This window comes from Euphorbia lathyris, chromosome 2, assembly GCF_963576675.1.
Source record: "Euphorbia lathyris chromosome 2, ddEupLath1.1, whole genome shotgun sequence".
NCBI classification, from domain to species: domain Eukaryota; kingdom Viridiplantae; phylum Streptophyta; class Magnoliopsida; order Malpighiales; family Euphorbiaceae; genus Euphorbia; species Euphorbia lathyris.
This window is the reverse complement of record NC_088911.1, coordinates 72020106-72040098: the sequence shown is the minus strand read 5'-3', so window position 1 is coordinate 72040098 and position 19993 is coordinate 72020106. Positions and strand designations below refer to the sequence as shown.

General features: G+C 35.9%; 2 protein-coding genes across 5 annotated transcripts; one reads left to right on the top strand and one right to left on the bottom strand.

Annotated features, from left to right (window-relative positions):
• Window positions 1–3229: 3229 nt before the first annotated feature.
• On the top strand, window positions 3230–4880 carry LOC136220558 (NADH kinase). The gene is made up of 5 exons (XM_066008375.1): window positions 3230–3390; window positions 3587–3832; window positions 3912–3992; window positions 4057–4208; window positions 4289–4880. Exons 1-5 carry the CDS (start codon window positions 3319–3321, stop codon window positions 4650–4652), a joined length of 915 nt encoding a protein of 304 aa, XP_065864447.1. The 5' UTR covers window positions 3230–3318; the 3' UTR covers window positions 4653–4880.
• A 3362-nt stretch (window positions 4881–8242) lies between these two features.
• On the bottom strand, window positions 8243–11935 carry LOC136220557 (E3 ubiquitin-protein ligase CCNB1IP1 homolog). 4 transcript variants are annotated; one of them, XM_066008370.1, is made up of 10 exons: window positions 11823–11935; window positions 11459–11531; window positions 10438–10556; window positions 10253–10325; window positions 9894–9939; window positions 9718–9748; window positions 9303–9558; window positions 9046–9212; window positions 8577–8847; window positions 8243–8502 (listed from the first exon to the last, which is right to left on the bottom strand). In XM_066008370.1, exons 3-10 carry the CDS (start codon window positions 10505–10507, stop codon window positions 8496–8498), a joined length of 921 nt encoding a protein of 306 aa, XP_065864442.1. In that variant the 5' UTR covers window positions 10508–10556; window positions 11459–11531; window positions 11823–11935; the 3' UTR covers window positions 8243–8495. The 4 variants fall into 4 exon arrangements, with proteins under 4 accessions (XP_065864442.1, XP_065864444.1, XP_065864443.1 ...); XM_066008372.1 differs by having other exon boundaries at window positions 8577–8817; XM_066008371.1 differs by lacking the exon at window positions 8243–8502 and having other exon boundaries at window positions 8573–8847.
• Between the last annotated feature and the right edge of the window lie 8058 nt (window positions 11936–19993).

The window sequence follows — 19993 nt, the reverse complement described above, 5'->3', positions numbered from 1 at the left end:
ACCAACCGTCAGAAACGTGGTCCTAGTTAGAGCTCTATCCAACTCCACCGGATCCTCTTTAAATAAATCTTTATAGAAATTGATTGCCAATAGACGGATTTCATCATCCTCATAAACCCAATTCCCATTAGGATCCTTGATAGCATCAATTCGATTCCTCTGTCTTCTGATAACAGTAGAAAGATGGAAATACCTCGTATTCCGATCTCCATCCTTAATCCAAGCTTTCCTCGATTTCTGAAACCAAAGCAACTCTTCTTGCCTCAGCACCGCTTCCAACTCATTCTGGAGGGATCTAAGAAGACAACTCAAACTATGGTCAAATCTGGTCTCCAAGATACGTTGAATGCCTTCCATCCTGCTTAGAATTTTCTGTTTCCTTCTAATAATGTGGCCAAAAGTGTTTCTATTCCATCCCACCACGTTCCTTATAAATCCCTCCACAGCCATAAGCACATTGGATTGGGGTTTCCAATTATCATGAACAAAATTCTTGAACTCGGGATGAGATACCAGATACCTAAAAGGTCTTCTCCCTTTAGAACGAGGAGCTCTCACCAACCTGACTAATATCGGACAATGATCAGAATGACGGAAGGGAAGATTCAACATAGCAGCTTCAGGAAACCTACTCTGGGCCACAATGTTAGCATAAACTTTGTCCAAACGAACAAAGGTACTATTACGTTTTCAAGTAAACTTATGACCAACTGCACCAAGATCTGACAAACCACAAAGATCCATATTTTGTTTATGATTGAGACACCGATTAATATAATGATTTCCTCCCCCTCTTTGATCACTCATAAGAGCAATATCATTAAAATCTCCAGCAATGAACCATGCATCCACCATACCCGTACTTAAAGAAAACAAAGCCTCCCACAGACGTTTACGATTAGCAAGGATAGGATCAGCATACACAACAGTGATAAAGAAGGGTTTATTACCAGGATAAGTAACTTTACTGTGAATAAATTGCTTATCCATCATCACGATATCAAAAAGAACAAGATCCAGCTTCCAGAAAAGCCAAATCCCACCAGCCCGCACCGTGGCCTCCGACCTGACACACTTCCAACTTTTAAATAAACTAACCACCTCATCAGCTTTAGCTCCACTGACTTTGGTTTCTAATAAAGCAAAACAAGAAGGGTTAAACTGCTTAATTAAATCCTTTACATGGATGCGGGTCGCCTTGCTTGCCACTCCTCTAACATTCCAAACAAACAGATCCATCAAGAGAGGACAGCAAACCCAGGCCCGCCCAACTAAGCCAGATATTTATTCGGGGCTCCTAAGAGCCTAGTGGAGGTACCTACCGCCCCCCTTTTCTCCAAGGTACTAAAAGAATTTTGGAAATTATTTTGACTACCCTTCAGTTTTTTCATATTCATTTTATTAACCCCCATGGTTTTCCCATTTCTAGTCTCAATGATGAGTTTAGAAAGACTAACCTCATTATTCCTCTCAGAAACTTGAGAAATGTGAGCCTGAGAATAATCCTGAGGAGCTTCTTTGGATTCAAACAAAGGGTTGACCGTCTCCACATTGTTATCAACAGGATCATCAGGCTCTAAGTCTGGCATTCCCAACTCTGCTTGCTCATTAATAGGACCAGGGTTTTGATCATCTTCCACTAGAATAACCCCAAACCTTGAACCAGAACAAACCTCCAAAGGATTGCCAGGGGCAGCACGATCCTTTGGACTAGGCAACTCCTTTCTTCCACAATCCTTTTGGGGCAGACTCTGATTACTAATAATATCAGGAGGAAGATTGTGGGCCACTGGAGCACGCGTCCTCCTTCTCCCAGAATGCTTAGCAACCATCCAAGGACCAAAATTCCTCCCATCCCCTTAGATCCCCTCTTCCCTAACCAAGACAGCCTCAGCAACATCCTCGCTTTCCTTCTTCTTCCTAGGGCAACCCTCATAATTGTGCCTAAACATCCCACATTCATAACAAATGTTATGGATTCCTTCATACTCAATAAAGTAGATGGTATTTTGTAGACAGAATTTGGACAAAAGGGGTTTTGCTAGGTCAATATCAATACAAACCCTAGCAAACTTGCCTCTTTCAGCTCTAATAGTAGTTTTATCCACATGGTGGACTTTCCCAACAAGCCCTGCAATCTTTTTTAGGAAGATTTCATTATAATACTCAATTGGGAGACCTGTGAATCTCACCCAAATCAGAATCCTGTTAACTGAACAATCCCTTGGATTAAAGTTAAGGACCCAAGGCCTAATGACAAGAACATGATTGGATATAATATATGGTCCCCCATTAATAACCACTTCATAATCTTCGGTCTGTGTAAATTTAATTACATAATAATCATTTTCCAAGTCAGTTATACTGACTTTCCCTTTTCTCGCCCACTGAGCATGAATTCTCTGTGCAAAATAATTAGAGCCAATTTTTTTCCCTAGGACAGTCACAATTAAAGATAATTTCCATTTGGACCGAAGGGAACGTTTATCAGCAGACGATAAACGGATAACATGACACAACGGATCATCTTGCTCCTCATCCTCTATATCCGAATCTCACAGAATTTCCTCCCATTCCTCATCCACCATCCCTCCTATGATGGAATTCTCCTCCTCTACAACCCCCATAACGGTATCATTCCACGACAATTTTAGATTCCCTGGATACAAGGAATTATTGAAAGCCGCCTCGCCTGAACGGCCAGACAGCCCAAACCCGCCCCTTTCATCAGATTTGCCATCCCCGCCAGCAGCCTCCCCTTCCATTGTCGGCGCAACCGCATCAGCCTCCCTCGCCTCTCCATCAATCAGGACCGCGTCGCCCGACCCTCCCAGCGCCGAAATAGCGGCAGATCCAGCCGATCCAGGCCTCCTCTCCATCCCACCCCTTTCGCACCCCTCCTTCTGTCCGCCGAACCAAACCGACGCAGCCACCACCCCATCTGCACCACGACCCCCTTCCTCCGACCGCCCCTCCCTCACCAGCGCCGGCCCGCCACCGGATCGAGATCTCTCCCTCTTCCTCTCGTATGCCCTATCGCCTTCTCTCTCTCTCGGTTTTTCTTTCATCGCTTATATTAAGGTATCACAAGATCCTATTATTTCTCCAAGATCCTTTTGATCTATTTTATAATAGTAAAGAAAAAAGTTATAGCTAAATTTGATATTTATCCGTAATTATATTAAGAAAAGAAAAAAAAAAAAAAGTAATATTGGGTAGAGTAGTTTGTTCCGGAAAAAAAAAAAAAGGCTGGTGCTCCTCCAAATCAGCATAGAAAGCAGCTCTTCCTCCGCCTCCGCCTCCCTGATAGAAAAAAAAATGGCGATACGTAGGGTTTTGTTGCTCTTAAAACCATTGGACACGTATCCACACAGTCCCCCTCACATTCAGGTTCATAATTTCAGTAATCCTTTATTTTTTTCTTAGTCTTTAAGCTGTTCGATAAAATGGCGGTGGGATTAGTATTGTATGTTTTTTCAGTTAGCCTGAACCTTTGGGGGTTTGTTCAAGAGTCAAGACCTATTGATATTGTTACAGTGTGTTTTTATTGTTGTTCATCATCTCTAATTTGGTCGTAATTTGGCAGCTGATACATTATCTAAACAACAGGCGTAAGGTTCACAAAGATACCATAAACTTTTGTCAACACACTTTGCAGCAGAAATTAGTTGATTGGGTACCCCTTTTACGCACCCATTTATTCAAAACCATTCGTGATTTTGATTTAGTCGTTACAGTTGGTGGTGATGGTACTCTTCTGCAAGCAAGTCATTTCATGGATGACTCTATTCCAATTCTAGGGGTCAATTCAGATCCCACACAACTCCAAGAGGTTAACTTCACATTCATATTAATTTCTGTTCCATCCTATCCCAGAATAAATTGCATTTATATCTTATGTTATGGTGCAGGTGGAGGAATTTAGTGGTGACTTTGATGCTACTAGAAGTACTGGCTATCTATGTGCAGCTACTGCCAAAAACTTTGAAAAGGTATAATTACTCTTGGTGTTTGAACAGGCACTTGTTCTTTCTAACAATAAATAATCATGTTCAGGTACTAGATGACATCCTTGGAGCTCAAAGATGTCCATCTAATATATCAAGGCTGTCAGTAAGTGTAAATTCAAAATTGCTTTCAACATCTGCTCTTAATGACATATTGATAGCTCATCCATGTCCTGCAGCAGTTTCGCGTTTCTCATTCAAGTAAGAGAGAGAGATTCATACTCAGTTTCATTTTCAGTTTCAAATTTATATATTGTATTAATTTCCGATTCTTTTGGAAGAATTCAGAGAGATGGTGAATCATGTAGCCCATTAGCAAATTGTCGATCAAGTGGTGTTCGAGTCTCAACTGCTGTTGGATCAACTGCCGCAATGCTATCAGCAGGTGGATTTGTCATGCCCATTTTATCTCAGGACCTTCAATACATGGTAAGAGAGCCAATTTCACCAGGAGCTTCCATCTCCACTCTTATGCATGGGATAATTGAATCAGATCAGTCCATGGAGATTCGATGGTTTTCTGAAAAAGGTGCAATTTATATTGATGGTTCACATGTAACTCATTCTTTACAATATGGGGATACCCTTCAAATATCTTCAACTGCCCCAGTTCTTAAAATTTTCCTGCCTCAACATATGCTGTAACAGATCAGATTGTATGTAACTCTCTAATTTAAGGGTAAATATCCTATTGATAAAGACTTGTTCTTTTGCATTAGGTGATTATGTTCTTGTATATACAAGTGGAGTTGAGAATCTAATTCAGAGTAGAATTGGACTTAGATCAATTTAGGAGTTCTTATAAGCATATTCGATATGAAGAGACAATTGGCCAACTTAAAGTTTTTAATCTAGCAGTTAAATCAGTTACTATTCTATTTCATCTGTATGCATTTCATTTTCTACTGAAATATTGTGTCTTTAATTTCTTAATGTGTATTTTGGCGTTACTTCAAGAGGTGTTACTCAAGATTCTAAAATTCTACAGTAACCACAACAGAATGTTAATCTATAGTTTGAGTGTGCATTATTGATTATTAGATTTGAGATTGCATCACTGATTTAAATCATTTTTGGATCATCAGAAAATCCACATTTTTTACATTTAAAATGAAAATCTGAAGCTTGATTTCTGCATTTTATAGATTGTTGTCTAACTTGGATTTTACAGTAGGCTTGGCTTATGATGATTGTACTTTTACCATAGCATTTTATATTATCAACTGCTTGCTTAATATTGATGATGATGCTGTTTGTTTGCAAGTTGTTTTGGTGAATATATACATACAACGGCTGTATAATTAGGTTATGACAACATTTTGCTGCATAATTAATATTATTGCAAACACACTATCCCTGCATGGCATTGGCACGGTATTTGTCTTTTGTGTTTATTTGCAGTTTAGATGCATAGTATCGCAGAATCTGATGCATCTTGGAATTAGATATCCATGTTTCATGCTTTTTCATTATGGGTTAGGCTATACTTATTTTGTTTTTGACAAAGTAACCCTTACTTTGTTTTTTCCACCATTGGATGGTGATGAACTTTGACAAAGTAACCTCATCCAATGGTAGAATTATAAAAAACAAAGTAAGCATAGAAGACACATTTTCATTATATTTGTGACTAACAAACTTTATTTTAACCTTATTTTTATCAACTATAAAAGTTTTGCTTTTATTAAAATCCCTACTTTTACTTTCCCAATTATTTTAATATCAAGTTAAAAGAAAAATAATCTTAAAGATAAAATTATTATTTTTTATCTACGTATTTTTATTATGAGTATATATTATATTTGCTTAAAAAAAAGAGTATATATTATATAATAAATTGCTTAAGAGAGTTGTAATGAAACTCTTATTCTGTTGGTTGAGAGCTTACCTATTACCGTTAAAATCATGGGTTTGAATCACATTGGGGTGGATGGGTTATAGTAAGTGCACAACTTTAAAAAAAAAAAAAAATTGCACAGGAGAGTTAATTTCCACTAATGCATAAATATCTAAACTTTCGTAATGTATATTGTTTTTTTTTTCTTCTAAAAACACTAAATATCTTTGTCCATTTTCTCAAACATTCAGGACAAATAGGGTGATATCCATTTTCTCAAACATTCAGGACAAATAGGGTGATATCCATTTTTAGTAGACTCACAGTTCATGATATGGTGTCAGTTCAGAAATTCCATTTAGGACCAAAAATTTCTAAAATTTCTTGTTATTTGCTACCATTTGGTGGTAACCAGCCACTAACGACCTTATAATTTATTTCGGCTTGTTAATAAAATTGGTAACAAACTTTAGAGAAATTTTACAGTGTGCCAGACATACCAGCTCAACAATGTGAGGCGGTATGCCTAGCCAATAAAAATATGCCATGTTTTAAAAATAATTTAAAAACCTAAAATCAATGTTGTTGCTTCCTTTTCCATCTTTTTGCTAGTTTACCCTTTTTTTCTACGGCTAGTCTTTCCAAATTTTCTTCCTTCTCCTTCTGTCCGTCGTTCTCCTCCAACAACTGCCCCTACTGATTTGTTTTATTTGAAATTCTGATAGACTGTTTGGTTCATTATGAATGCATTGAAATAATATGAAAATTTCTCTGAGTTTTATTAATAGAGTGTTTGCCCTTTGAAAGATTTATGAACCATAATTACTTTCTAAATCAAAATTCATTCTAAAAATATTTCTTTCAGTTAAACCATTTCAGCTTTTTATAAATTGTACATAATTTGGTTGTGCATATGAATATGAGAATTTAAGAAAAAAAATAACTGCAATTTCAATATTCTATTATAAATAGTTTCTGGGATTGTTTGTTTTGAGGGATTAAAAACGAAACTGTGATATTCGGTCAGTGAGGCAAGAGCAGAAAAAACTTTGGCAGCAAAGACTCTGAAAAACGGTGGTGGTAGTGGTTGCCGACGGATAAAAATCAGTTGAGGCAATGGTGGTTGCAGGATGAGAAGAGCGGAATGAAAAGGAAGAGATAGATCTCTGGTCTGTTTATAGAGTGTGTTGGGAACAAATAATAAAATGACTATTTAGTTAATCATAATTTTTTTTATTGACATGTGTTTTTATTTTATTGGCTAGACGTACCACCTCATATTGTTGAGCTGGCATGCCTGACACACTATAAAATTCTCCAAACTTTATATGAGACATTTAAAAGCACAAAAACACCAAGGTGAGGCACATGGAGTAAATTTATAGGTGTATCCGGAGCATTTAAAACTACAAAAAAAAAGGGGTTAATGTGCAAAAATACCCCTAACGTTTTTTATCAGGAGCAATTTTACCCCTAACGTCTAAAATGGTGCAATTTTACCCCTAACATTTGTAGCCAAGAGCAATTTTACCCATAACGTTGATAATTTGGGTCAATTTTACCCCTATTATAAAACACATATTTTTGTTCCTTATTTTGCACCAATTGCATATCAATTCGTTCTAAAACAAAGGATTTCATGTTTTTTTACAATTTAATAATAGAATTGGAGATTAATATTTATAAATTCGGTGATTTTTTTGATTTTTTTGTCTAATTCGTACAAAAGACATATAACTTCTTTTTTTTTATTATTTGTTATATTTTTTCACATCCTTATATGTTTGTGATTTGTTACTGATAAAATGACGCACTTGTAAAGTGTAGATACAAGATTCATGATCGAGAAGACAGTTTGATAAATTATTTTTCAAATTAACCCAATGTATCAACGTTAGGGGTAAAATTGCTCTTGGCTTTCAACGTTAGGGGTAAAATTGCACCATTTTAAACGTTAGGTGTAAAATTGCTCCTGACCCAAAACGTTAGGGGTATTTTTGCACCTTAACCCACAAAAAAAGTATCACAATAAAAAACACAAAGCCTAGTAAAGTTGTTGTATTTGGATTTGAAATTTGTGTTTTTTTGGTCGCCTTTCTTAGTTAATTTAATTTTTTGTTTTTATCTCTTAAAATTATAAAGTAACAAATGCTCTAATGGAATGTAACTTTTAAATGTAATTTGTGTCTGAGTGGCACCAAAAGTTTGCAACCACCAATAGACATGCTCTAACTTAACTAGAATCTAAATGTGTCGTATAATTAAAACTTGAAATGCGAATGAAATTAGTACAAAATTTAAAATAGCCAACCGAAACAGATTTTAGTAACGCTGCTTATTTAGCAAAATCATAATAGTATATAAAGTTAAAGGAAATTATATCTAAAGTAAAAATCAGTTAAGAAAAACATTGTATAAAACTATTTGCTACAATATTTTTTTTTCCCCATCAACAATCGAGAGATCCTATCCTAACTTAATCATCCAACACACTGTAAGTGCACAAACGATATCAGTATTACTATCTCCACATAAGTTTGTCCTTTTCATACAAATAAAATCCAGGAAGGAAAAAGAATAAGGTAAGCTTACAGCTAGACTTTTGCCCATAATTTCTGGATCTGGCGAACTGCAAAATATGTACTTGAGGCCTACAGTCTGAAAACAAAGGAACATATAAATGAATTGGGTGATAGGTATATAGAAAAAGGGGGTCAAGCAAAACAACTTACGTGAACATTTGAGGGCGGCTACGAGAGAGTTGAGGTCGCTTAATTGGAGAGAGAATCAAGTTCCTCAATGTCGTAGAGGTGTTCCCAGCTCCACCTCCAAAAGCAGGGTGAACACCAGCTCTCCTGTTTCCACTATCTGCCGGAATAACTGTTGGTTTTGCTGGTGACCCACCCCGGATGTCAAAGGTACCACCTGAGTTAGAACTGTTTTGTCTGGCTGGCCATACATCCTCCCTAGGTCCTGGAGTTGAAGGAGAGGAACCCGACCAATCTGCGCAAAATAAGTCAATTTGATTTGGAGGTATAATATTGAAAAGACATTATCTATATAACTATAATTATTGGATGTATAGCGGAAGCTTTACTAAAGCTTTTTAACATTCAACATTATTTATTTATTCACTGCAGTGCAGACATTAAACTGGAACCTAAACTAACAGTTTGCTATTGTAAAAAGAAAAAAGATTACCTTTTCGGATAGGGTCTCTATTATCCATCATGGTAGTTTCTGGATTTAGGAAAAAATCGGACTCATTTCTGGAATAAAAATTGTTGGGTGGTTGGATGGCTGATCTTTTTATCGACTCGTACTCACTCCTCAATTGATCATACATTTCATCAAGCTTTCTCTTCTGCCTGAAATTGAATTACTGATGCCCTTACGTCGCCACATTGTTAATGACAAGACAACAGATGATCAAACCAGAAACAATGATGTAGACTAACCTGGACTTTTCAGAAAATTTTTCTTGGAGCTCTTGCTTGTCCTTGGTCAAAGTCGCAACCTCCTGTTCCAACATCTGGCACCTCTTTCCCATTTTTTGATATGCAGTATGCACCTGTTCCATTTTTTCCGTGAACTTTTCTTGCATTGCCTCGCACTTCTGTCGACATTGAGCAACGACTCTGTTCATCTTGTACTGCATCTCCAGCTCCTTTTGCCCAATATAAAACATAACACTCCTGTATGCACTTTTCATCACTTTGTTTATTAAGGAAATACTAGTTTATAAAAGGCTCTCTTTGCAAAAATTTAGGAATTTGATAGAAAACCTCATGTCGTAAACAAAATAAATTTATAATAAGCAAAATAAATGCAAGCAGCAGTCAGCCACAGAAATTCGTCAATCACAAGAGATACATATTTGCGGAGATATTCCTGCCATGCACATCTGCAACAAAAAACAAGAAGAAATCGGAAATTCAGTAAAAACAAACGCAGCATTATTATGAACAGCAGCGGTAAAGAATACTCGCTGGACCAAATAACCAAATAAATAAGCTAGTTGTAGCACTTTTAGTGGCATACTTGCTTACATTTATCCATTCATCATTTGGATTAACATCCACAGGTTTCATGAGGCTGGTATGTGGAAACCAAAGTTAGTTAAAACTGAATACAAAAAGAAACAATAGAAGAAATAGCAAAAGAGCTCCATGTATAGTGTAAATGACAAGTATGGTTATGTGTGTACACACGTGATAATGACATTATGCCCTTGAAGTAAGACATTAAATGACACAAACTAAATACAAATGGGAATCATAACTTAGATAGGACATTTTATCTACAACCTTCGGAGCTTTGCAATCCAATATAATATTAGCCAACAGTGTTCTCTTAGTGACAACCAAAAACTACACAAACTCTAGCTATCACCGTTAGAAATACTCGCCTCTTCGAGAGAACTTGATCACAAATTGGACATGCTGCATCATTATTGAGGATCTTGCTGGCATCTTCTGTGCCTATTACATTGTTAAGGAAATTGATCCGCAGCTACACAAGACAAAAGGAAGTACAAGGAAACAATAGAGCTGAAAAAATGAAAGAGTAGAATCATTATCTGCAACAGGATACACAGGATGTGACCACATGTAGTTGAGATGGCTCGTCCTTCAAGTTCTCGCCAGCATGCGTTGCATCTCATTTCAATTGCCGATTTGAGATTTACACCATGAAATATCAGGATATTACAGCTGCATCAATCAAGGTATATGCATCAAAGATTTTGTTTAACATGACTGGAAATTTTATAGAAGTATTGCAATTGTTACTTAAAGCCCTCCATCAATCAATACAACAGCTGTGAAATCGGAAGAGTAGGCATTCTTTATTAGCAAAATTATTTAAAAAATACTGAATTAAATTTTGTGCAAAGGAATGGCCAAATTTGGCCGGCTTCACTAGGACTACAGGTTCATAATTAGCAAATATCAAATTCATATATGCTTGGGAAGGAGGAAATAATGAAAGTACGAAAAAATTAGAATGCCCAAATGAATCTGCCAACTATAAAGTACAAACCATGAAGTTTCTTTTACATTTATATAGGACGAGGATCTCATAAGCTGCTTCAAAAATTCTAATCCTGATCCTCTACATCTTATGAAGAGGTAGTGATCACAACTGAATGCTTCTCTGCAAAATCTATTTGAGTTAAGTCGATATATAGGGAGGGAAACTATTAAACCTCAAGGTTTTCACATTACTTCACTATCATATATATATGAATGTGATATTTGGAATATAAGAGCGTTTTCCTCAATAAGCGCGGTGAATGACAATCCCAAATTCGCATCGTCATGAAAAAAGTGTTACGGAAAGAAAACGCTTGTTGTTAATTTTCAAGAGCAATATCAACTACCAATAGCCGAGCAAATGAGAAAATTTATAAAAACATTGAAAACAAAACTCAGAACTTCTGTTAAGCGTACACGTACAATTGAAGATATATATATATATATAGCAAAATTGCTTGCCTTTGGAATGTTTTTCTCGAACTAAACAGAGCAAGCACAGAAAATAGGGAAGGTAATAAAATTAGAAAATAATTGAGAGAATAAGGAGCAGGACATGCTCAGCCAAATTAGGATCTCACCTGAAATTAAATTGAACAAATAGCACTCTTCAATTTTGATCCAGCGCTGGCTAGTCAAATTACCGAATGATTCCTGAAAATTTAAAAAGCCAGAGTTAATCGAAATTACAGAGAATAAACAAAGGAAACAGGAAATGTAGAACAGATAAAGAATTAACCAAACTTAATACATCGCGTTGCAGTGTAAGAGAAAATGAAATATGTTACTCCATACTTTAAAATCAAACTACACAAAAGAAGGAAAAAGAAAAACGAAATCTAAGCAACAACTCATCGAAAACTTTGCGCAAGATTCATCACCAAAAATTGGATGTTTATGCAAGAATGGAACAATAGAGGAAGAGAGAGATGCAAAACAATGAACCTGAAGTTGAAGGATGATGATCCGAGGAAACGGCTAAAATGTCTTCTTCGCGTGTTTGGACTTCAGAGAGAGGGAAATGGCGGTAATGCGATTTTTTCAAACAAAGCTCCCACCTCCAACTTCTATTAAATAATAAAATCTCCACTTATCTACTTTATTAAATAGAAATATTTGGTTGGCGCATTAAAAAAAAAAAAAAACTAAAACACATAGATTTTATTATAGTTTTAGTTGTGAAGGATTTTTTTTTTTTGAATGAATGAATACTATAAATCAATGCAAATCCATTGCCAAAAGACTTACAACCGAAGGAGGGATAATATTAGTTACAATTGAAAGAGAATAATTCTAATCTTGCGATTTCATTTGACACTTGATTAGCTAATCTACACACAGAACGAAATGAACAAATAGGTATTGATTGCGCCATTGCACGACAGCTTGTTAGCACCAGTCCAAGACTCGAAAAATCCTCTTCTTCCGCCTGACATAACGTTTGGATAACAAGTTGAGCATCTTCCTCTACACAGACTTCTTCGACTCCTCTCTCCTTTAACCAACTAAGTGCCTCCCAACACAAGATAGCTTCAGCTAAGGCCGGGAAAAGCTATCCCTGAAATTGATGACAGCGGGCTACCACAAACGAACCGATCGAATTCTCCCTATGAAGACATCCCTCCGTACTGTAGCATCAAAGTTTAACTTTAGTCCAGAAACTAGCGGAACCCAGCGAACCAGACGACTCGTCACGATAGGGCTTCAGGTGTACTAGTCTAATAGTTTTGCAGCTTTCCAGGAATTCAAGAATTTCTCCGCACGGGCTGCCATCAGTTCTAGGGCCATCGATCGACGATTCCAAATCCATTGGTTTCGCCTGAACCACATATACCACAGTAAAGTCGCCCACTGACCCACATGTTCCGTTGTACTATTAACAATAGTCACTCTTCACCATTCGTCGAACTCAGCTCGGTGTTCGTGTCTAAAACCTGCAATAGACGATGAGGTCCAGACTCGCATCATCACGGGGCAATGGAGTAGTAAATGAGATAATGATTCTTCATGCAAACGACAAAAAGCGCAACGCATATCAATATCAACGCGACGGTTATAGAGAGATACCTTTGTTGGGATAATGTTCCACATTTTTTTTAACTTTCAGAGGACAAGTCATTTGCCAAAGCCTACTCCAATGAGCATTGCGCACCACCTCCGAAGGAACTAGATATTCCTTCATTAAGGCGTAGCAAGTCGTTTTCACACTATAAATTCTTTTCTTGTCTCTCCACCAACACACTGATCTTCTCTTCCTCGAGATGAGATAGGAACCTGTAATATGACATGCCTATCTTCCGGAGAAAAAAGTTCAGCAAGTAACTCTGCATTCCATTGCCCATCACGGATAAGTCTGTCTACCATCCATCCCAGTCTATCATCTTCATGAATTATTGATGGAAGTCTCACCACCGACCCCAATCATTTATCTGCCCAAATTCAAGTATGCTGCCCATTACCGATCCTCGTACTCACTTCATCTTTCATCAGTCGCTGAGCCTGAAAAGTACTGGCCCAAATAGCACTCGGGTTTGAGCCTAACACCGCCTCCCTAAAATCAGTTAGGGGAAAATATTAAGCCTTAAAGAGACGGCTGACCAAAGATTGGGGATTAATAAGGAACTTCCACGCCTATTCCCCCAAGAAAGTGCTATTGAACTCGTGGAACTGTCTAAAATTCATATCGCCCCATTCCCGCCTGAGACATAATACTTTCCATGCCTTCCATTTAATTCCTCTCCCCCGCCAATATGCATTCAGAATAACTTCAAGTTTATTACAAATAGATTTTAGGAGCAGGAATACATGTTAGATATGACGGGATGGATTGAGCAACATCTTTAATTAACACTTCCTTTCCATTTTGCGAAAGTCGTCTTCTTTGCCAACCTCGAACTTTTTTCTGAAGTCTATCCACCACATACGAGAAGGTAGCTGACCGATTCCGATAGTTGTGAAGGATTTAGCAGTCGGAGATATGATCACCACGATCTGGTATTACCGATGATGTTCAATTACATTGATGAGCATGAGAAGAAACAATTGATCCACAAACTATATATGTCGAACAAAGAGAGGAGACGATGACATAGTGAGAGGGAAGGGGGAGCTAGGTTAATTCCTTAACCACTCATGCTAAGCTCTTAAGCTTATCCTTATATATAGGTGGTAATTGGGGTGAAACCCTAATCACTCCTTATAAGGATTCAGTCTAGTCCATTAACGGGCGGACCCTAATATGCGACCCATTACCAAATATATTTCTAATACTTTCCATTCACACATAATGTAACTCATTCTTTATTTATCAATGGAGTCACTGATATCTCCTTTTGGCCTTCATTCCCAATCTTTTTTTCGATCCTTTTCATACTCACAAATAGCTTGTCCAACCAACGTACACTCGAGAGCTCTGGTGCTATATACTCGTCAGAGACATATAACGGCTCGAATAGTTGTAGTGACTTGTGATTTTCTTCCAGAAATCCCCCATATGTTGATCCGTACCACGATCAACTCGTTGATATTATCAACCAAAATTGCTCGAGTGTTTTATTCCACATGAACCTCGGTGTTGATCCTACCACATTTTGTGCTTTCACTTTGGGAACTTCGACTAACTCAGAAACCAATTAGGGTTGATTCCAAATTATCGCTTCTTGTATAATCGTGAACCATAAACAATTTATGAGGATATAGACTACGAGAGTAGTAGTTTGCATCAATTGACAATTACCAGGCATATTCATGTACGGATTGTTGTATTCGGGATTTAAGAACGTGTGGGAGTTCAGAGCATATGATAGATGTGGATCATAATGATAAATTTGTGGGGGTGGACCTAATCAGAGATATTTGAAAATTTAGCATATTGGTATTAGATATTGAGAATTTAGCAAATTTAAAATTAGAAACTGAGAAGTTTGGTATTCAATATTTGGAGAATTTGGAACTTGACAATATTATTGGCCAATTTTTTTATTATTATTCTCCATTGAAAAAAAATGTACAATAAAAAAAATTAGAGAGGAATTAAAGGATTTTGTAATAAAAAAATGATTGAAAGTGTTAGAATTTATACTTAGAAAAAAATGAGCACGAGTTATATAGCCGTTTTATTTCTGTTTGAAGATTGTTCTTTTTAAATCAGTACATATTTGTACCGTTTGAAACACAACCCAAAAAAATGATACACACAAGTTAACTAGTAGTTTATTTTATACAGAAAATAGTATAAAAAATTATGAAATTAAAATAGCATTGTAAAGAAAAGAGAATCAAAAAATATAAAAAAATAAATTTTATGGTTTAGAAGATTTGTAAATACAATTTTTGTGGTTTAAAAGTTGATAAACATATATTGTGTGATTCATTACATTAGCAAAATTAACACCGTTAAAAAATGTTGATAACATTGTTTTTAACCATGAGAATTGTATTTGTAAATCGACAAAATCACGAAGTTTATTTTTATATTTTTCTCTTAAAAAAATAAAAAAAACATCCACAAATTAGTCTTTTTGACTGCTTTTGAAGCGTCAAACGTGCCACATTTGGCGTGTGCATCGCACGCACCAAATCAATGCACAAAAAGATCATGTGTGATGCTTTCTCTTTATCCTTTCTCTTTTATAAAAGCTAAAGCTAGTCATGAATTTAGCTCCATCCCAATCAAAACACAATAACAATGTTGTTGTGGAAAGCGAAGAAAAAGATGGAGAGTTGAATAAAACCATGGAAACAACTTGGATCCATATTGGAAAATTATTGTATGCAAATAATCAAATAAATAGTGACAAAAAGAGCAAGTGAGGCGCAAAAGCATAATATCTATGAATGCATGATCAACGTTTTGTCATTTTGTTGATTTTGTGTAAATGGAATGAGAATTAAAATCGACGTCTTCCGTTCTTGTTGAATTTGATATTTTAGGAATGTTAGAAATATGGTATTTTAGAAATGTGATTTTAATTTTATTTTATATATTTTATAGCGTATTTTGTATTTTACAAATAAATTTATTGTTTTTTTTGCGAATAATCCAAAAAAAACATATGGAGTTGGTGTTGGAAAAAAATTGAATAAAATTATATATTAATTTAAATACCAATAAACACATCCTTTCGTGAATAGTCGTGTCCGTCGTGAACAGTCATGTTCGTACATAAACAGTCGTGTCTGTCAGTGTATAGTCGTGTTCGTTCGTGAAAAGACATATCCTTTCGAGTTGTATTTATATAGAATGGATTGACAAATTCATTAGCTGTTGTTGAAGTTTTTCAAAATACTCTTTGTATGTTCACGTTGTTCTTGTTTTCCTACTCCGGTGATAACTAGGCTACACATAGTTTGAGTTCGCCTGCGTAATCTGTTGTATCCTGGGAGACGATCGTCAATAGCGATGACATCTATCTTAAGGAAACTGCTAATACAGGCCTCAGATTTGTCTCTCTCTTTCCTTTTAATTTCCAGTTTTACTGTTTATATATTTTTCTGTGTTCGTTTTGTTTTTTGGTTAATCACATCTAACATTCTTATGACATACGTAATTGTTTGTCTAACATTCTTAAGACAGATGTCATGTTGTATGATATTTTTTCTAACTGTTGGCCCATTTATGAGTATGGATGGATTTAAAATTAGACATGTTCATGCGTTTGGATATCTACCCGGGCTGTCCGGGCCCATGTCCCGGGTTTGGATAAGGAAAAACGATTTTAAGTCCAGTCTGGCCTAGATCCGCTAAAACCCGCTTATATCTAAGGCATGTTTGAAATTTATAAAAATATCACGACCAGTTCAACTCGGTCTGTACTATTAATATTAATTATTAAAGGGATAAGGGCCAATTTTAACCCCTGACTTTTCTAGGAAAGTGCAGATTTAGCCCTATTTTATTATGAAATGATATGAGTTTAATTTTAACATTTCCAATCAAAATCAATTTTATCCATATGTTATCGAAAATGTGAAAAGAATATGCATCTAGTCGATAGAAGTGGGTGGAAATGGACAATGGGAGAAGCTGAGCTACAGGGACGACACACTAAGGGGAAAAGCATGTGAAAAACAGAGCCCACACACCGTGTGGAAAACCCACACGTCATGTGGATCTAAAGAAAAGCTTCTACTTCTTATTTTATAATTCACATGTAAGGTGGCTTTCCCATACGGCATGTGGACTTTAAAAATACCACTAATTAGTTCCATCACAAAGTCCACACGACGTGTGGACTTTTTAAAAAGACCATACAAGTTAACCTTTCTCTTCTTCATCTTTCTCCTAATTACAAATTTGTCACTTCTTATTTACAACTCCTACCATTGGCTTATTTACAAGCTTGCCACCCTTTAACTTATCTTATTTTACCCCTTAACCTTATCCCTTTAATTACTTGTGTAATTTGGCTTTTATGTAATTTGTTCTTTTAGGTTTTGAAGATGATATAAATTCATCTCTTTCTTTGTGACGAGATAACTTTTGATCAATCAAATATTATTTATTTTTTAAAGCTTTGTTAGGGTTTATCCCTTTAACAATATGGATTTTCCAATTCCTACGGGTTTAGCTCATGAATCTTGGGGGTGTCATGATAGGGATAAAATATACTTAACTCTAAAGAACAAATGAACCCTATCATATCAAGTAGTAAATGTTCTGAAGAACAGTATCGATCCCACAGAGACTAGTATTTAATGTCTTATTCGTACTCGAATTCTATATTGTCTAAGGATTGAATTAAATGTGATATGTTTGTAACCTAAACAACTAATAAAGCAATTAAACTAGCAAAGCAATTGAACAATTAATATATTTAAACGAATGAATATGAGACTATGATTTAGGATCCCCGTGCTAACTCCTATAAATCGATAAGTGTATGTTGTGTGAATTTAAAGGTTAACTCGAGACAATGATTTTCCATTAGAAATAAGTAACTCCGGTCAAGAACTTACTAACTCTAACTCAAACACTATTAGGACGATGCTTGGTTAGGCAAAATCCATAATAGTGCTGAAGGAATTAGACGTTATGAAAACCAAGACTAAGCCGTAACCTAGACCACGAAGCAGCACTATCCGGTTAAGGTATATGATTAACTAATATGCTAAATCGACTCGTTTACTTGATTAGGTTTCACAACTCAACTTCTCTACCCAATTACTTGGTTAGGTTTCTTAGATAGAGGTAAGCATTAATTTTAGTTAATTCTCTGTTAATCCTACAACACAACCTAAACGCTTATTTAATGATCGCTATTTGTTAAACACGGTTCACCGCCATCCTAGCCTATAGTGTTTTAGCTAATGTCTGAGCTAAGACATGGAGGCAAAATGGTATGGATTGAATATGAACTCCCGTTCATCAAGTTGGGTTTATTAACTCAATAATAAAAGACGAAGGTAGATGAAAACTTGAATTTAGATAACCTGAACTTGAGAATAAAATGTGATAAACAATTTAGTGTCAAGAGCTTGCTTAAATATGATAACAGAATGAAAACAGTAGATTAAACTAAAGGAAAAATGATATAAAATCTGAAGTTTAAAAACGAAAAGTAAAACTACGTTACAACTAAGCTAATCTAAGAACTAGTCTTTTTTAATGATCTCCTCCTATTACATTGTGAAAGCTCCTATTTATAGTGATTAGGTTGTCCCCTGATCTTTAGTAGGTCTTCTAGCCTTCCTCTAGCCGGATTAGAGTTGTAGAAGTCGAATAGGAACAAATCATTCCATTTAGAGTTCCGATTGGAGTCAAATGCCGATTTTTGTCGTTACTCGTTGAGTAGCTATGCCCTACTCGCTGAGTAGCCTATGCAACTCATGTTTTGCGACTTTAAACTTCTTTTATGACTCATAATCATTAGTGGGTTGGGCTAGTAGCCTTTAAAACTGCCATTTTTCTCCGTTTAAGGCCCGAAACTGTCTGAAATCGCTCCAAACCCTAACCAAGACCAAAATAAGTTAAAATTCACTAATAATCAATGAAATATATACATTAAGACTAAAAAATACAGATAAAACTATATTCTAAACCCTATCTAAAATGGTGATAAGATTTCACGACTCCTTCAAGTTTAGTTTGAAAATATCTTTGATAATTTACGATTGAAAATTATCACTGGTACCCGATCCATATTAGTTGGTATCAGAGCCAATCGTTTTCCTAATCTGAGACTTCTTTGGTAATGGTTTAACCAAGGCTTCCATAAGAATCAATGGAAGTTGTAGGTAAGAGGTTTGAAGATTTCAAAGACGAGATTAAAGAGCTACTAAGGGAGCGAACTTGAGCCCAACTTAAGGGACAAAGACGTTTGGTAGAACAAATAGAAAGTTTCAAACTAGAAATTTGAAACACCCTACAACAACGCTTTGGAGGTCACCATAGAAGAAAAGAAGAAGACCCAATGTTGCTTCCTAACGAATCATCACTAATCTTTTCCTCCATTGCTCCTTCAAGAGGTAAATCCGAAAATTTCAATTTCTCATGTTTTATGGGTAATCAAATTGCTAGTGAGAAGTTGGATGTTTGTGGTGTTGATGATGGTTTAAATTTTCATTGTGAGTTTGTGGGTAATGAAATTGTGAATAAGAATTTGAATTCATGTATCAATGAGGAGGAAGGAATACAAGTATATGAGAGTATTGAGGAAGATCAAGTTGAAAATGGTGTTCCCTATGTGTTTGATAAAATGCATATTAGGCAACACTTCACTTATATATTTAAAGGAAGCGAGAGCCTTAATCTTGAAGAAGTGGAGAGTGATTTTGGGCTTGATAATCTCTTTGAGGAGAATGATGAAATCACATTATGTGTGGAGGTTGATGGCTATGGTGATGGGAGAGATGTTGGTGGCTCAACCATGTTAGGGTGTAGCATATCATTTAAGTCAGGCAACTTGACAAATGGAGCAACCAGCATGAACTATGAGGAGGAGTGGATGGAAGCGATAGGCCATGGAAAGCGAGATTTGGTTAAATATGTTGAAACACCTTTCCACATGATTTTGATTTGACAAAATTATTTAAGTTAATCCATGATTAAATTTAATTGCACTAATATGTTTGTTCAATGTTGAGTATAAGTATAAATGAAAACAGAATCAAAAAGT

Bases quoted from the DNA above. Each gene is read 5' to 3' on its own strand.
- LOC136220558 (XM_066008375.1), top strand. From the start codon at position 3,319: ATGGCGATACGTAGGGTTTTGTTGCTCTTAAAACCATTGGACACGTAT. The intron at 3,833-3,911 runs GTTAACTTCACA...GTTATGGTGCAG, and splicing joins ATCCCACACAACTCCAAGAG to GTGGAGGAATTTAGTGGTGA. The intron at 4,209-4,288 runs GTAAGAGAGAGA...TTCTTTTGGAAG, and splicing joins GTTTCGCGTTTCTCATTCAA to AATTCAGAGAGATGGTGAAT.
- LOC136220557 (XM_066008370.1), bottom strand. From the start codon at position 10,507: ATGAGATGCAACGCATGCTGGCGAGAACTTGAAGGACGAGCCATCTCA. The intron at 10,326-10,437 runs GTATCCTGTTGC...ACAATGTAATAG, and splicing joins TACATGTGGTCACATCCTGT to GCACAGAAGATGCCAGCAAG. The intron at 9,559-9,717 runs GTATCTCTTGTG...TAATAAACAAAG, and splicing joins AGGAATATCTCCGCAAATAT to TGATGAAAAGTGCATACAGG.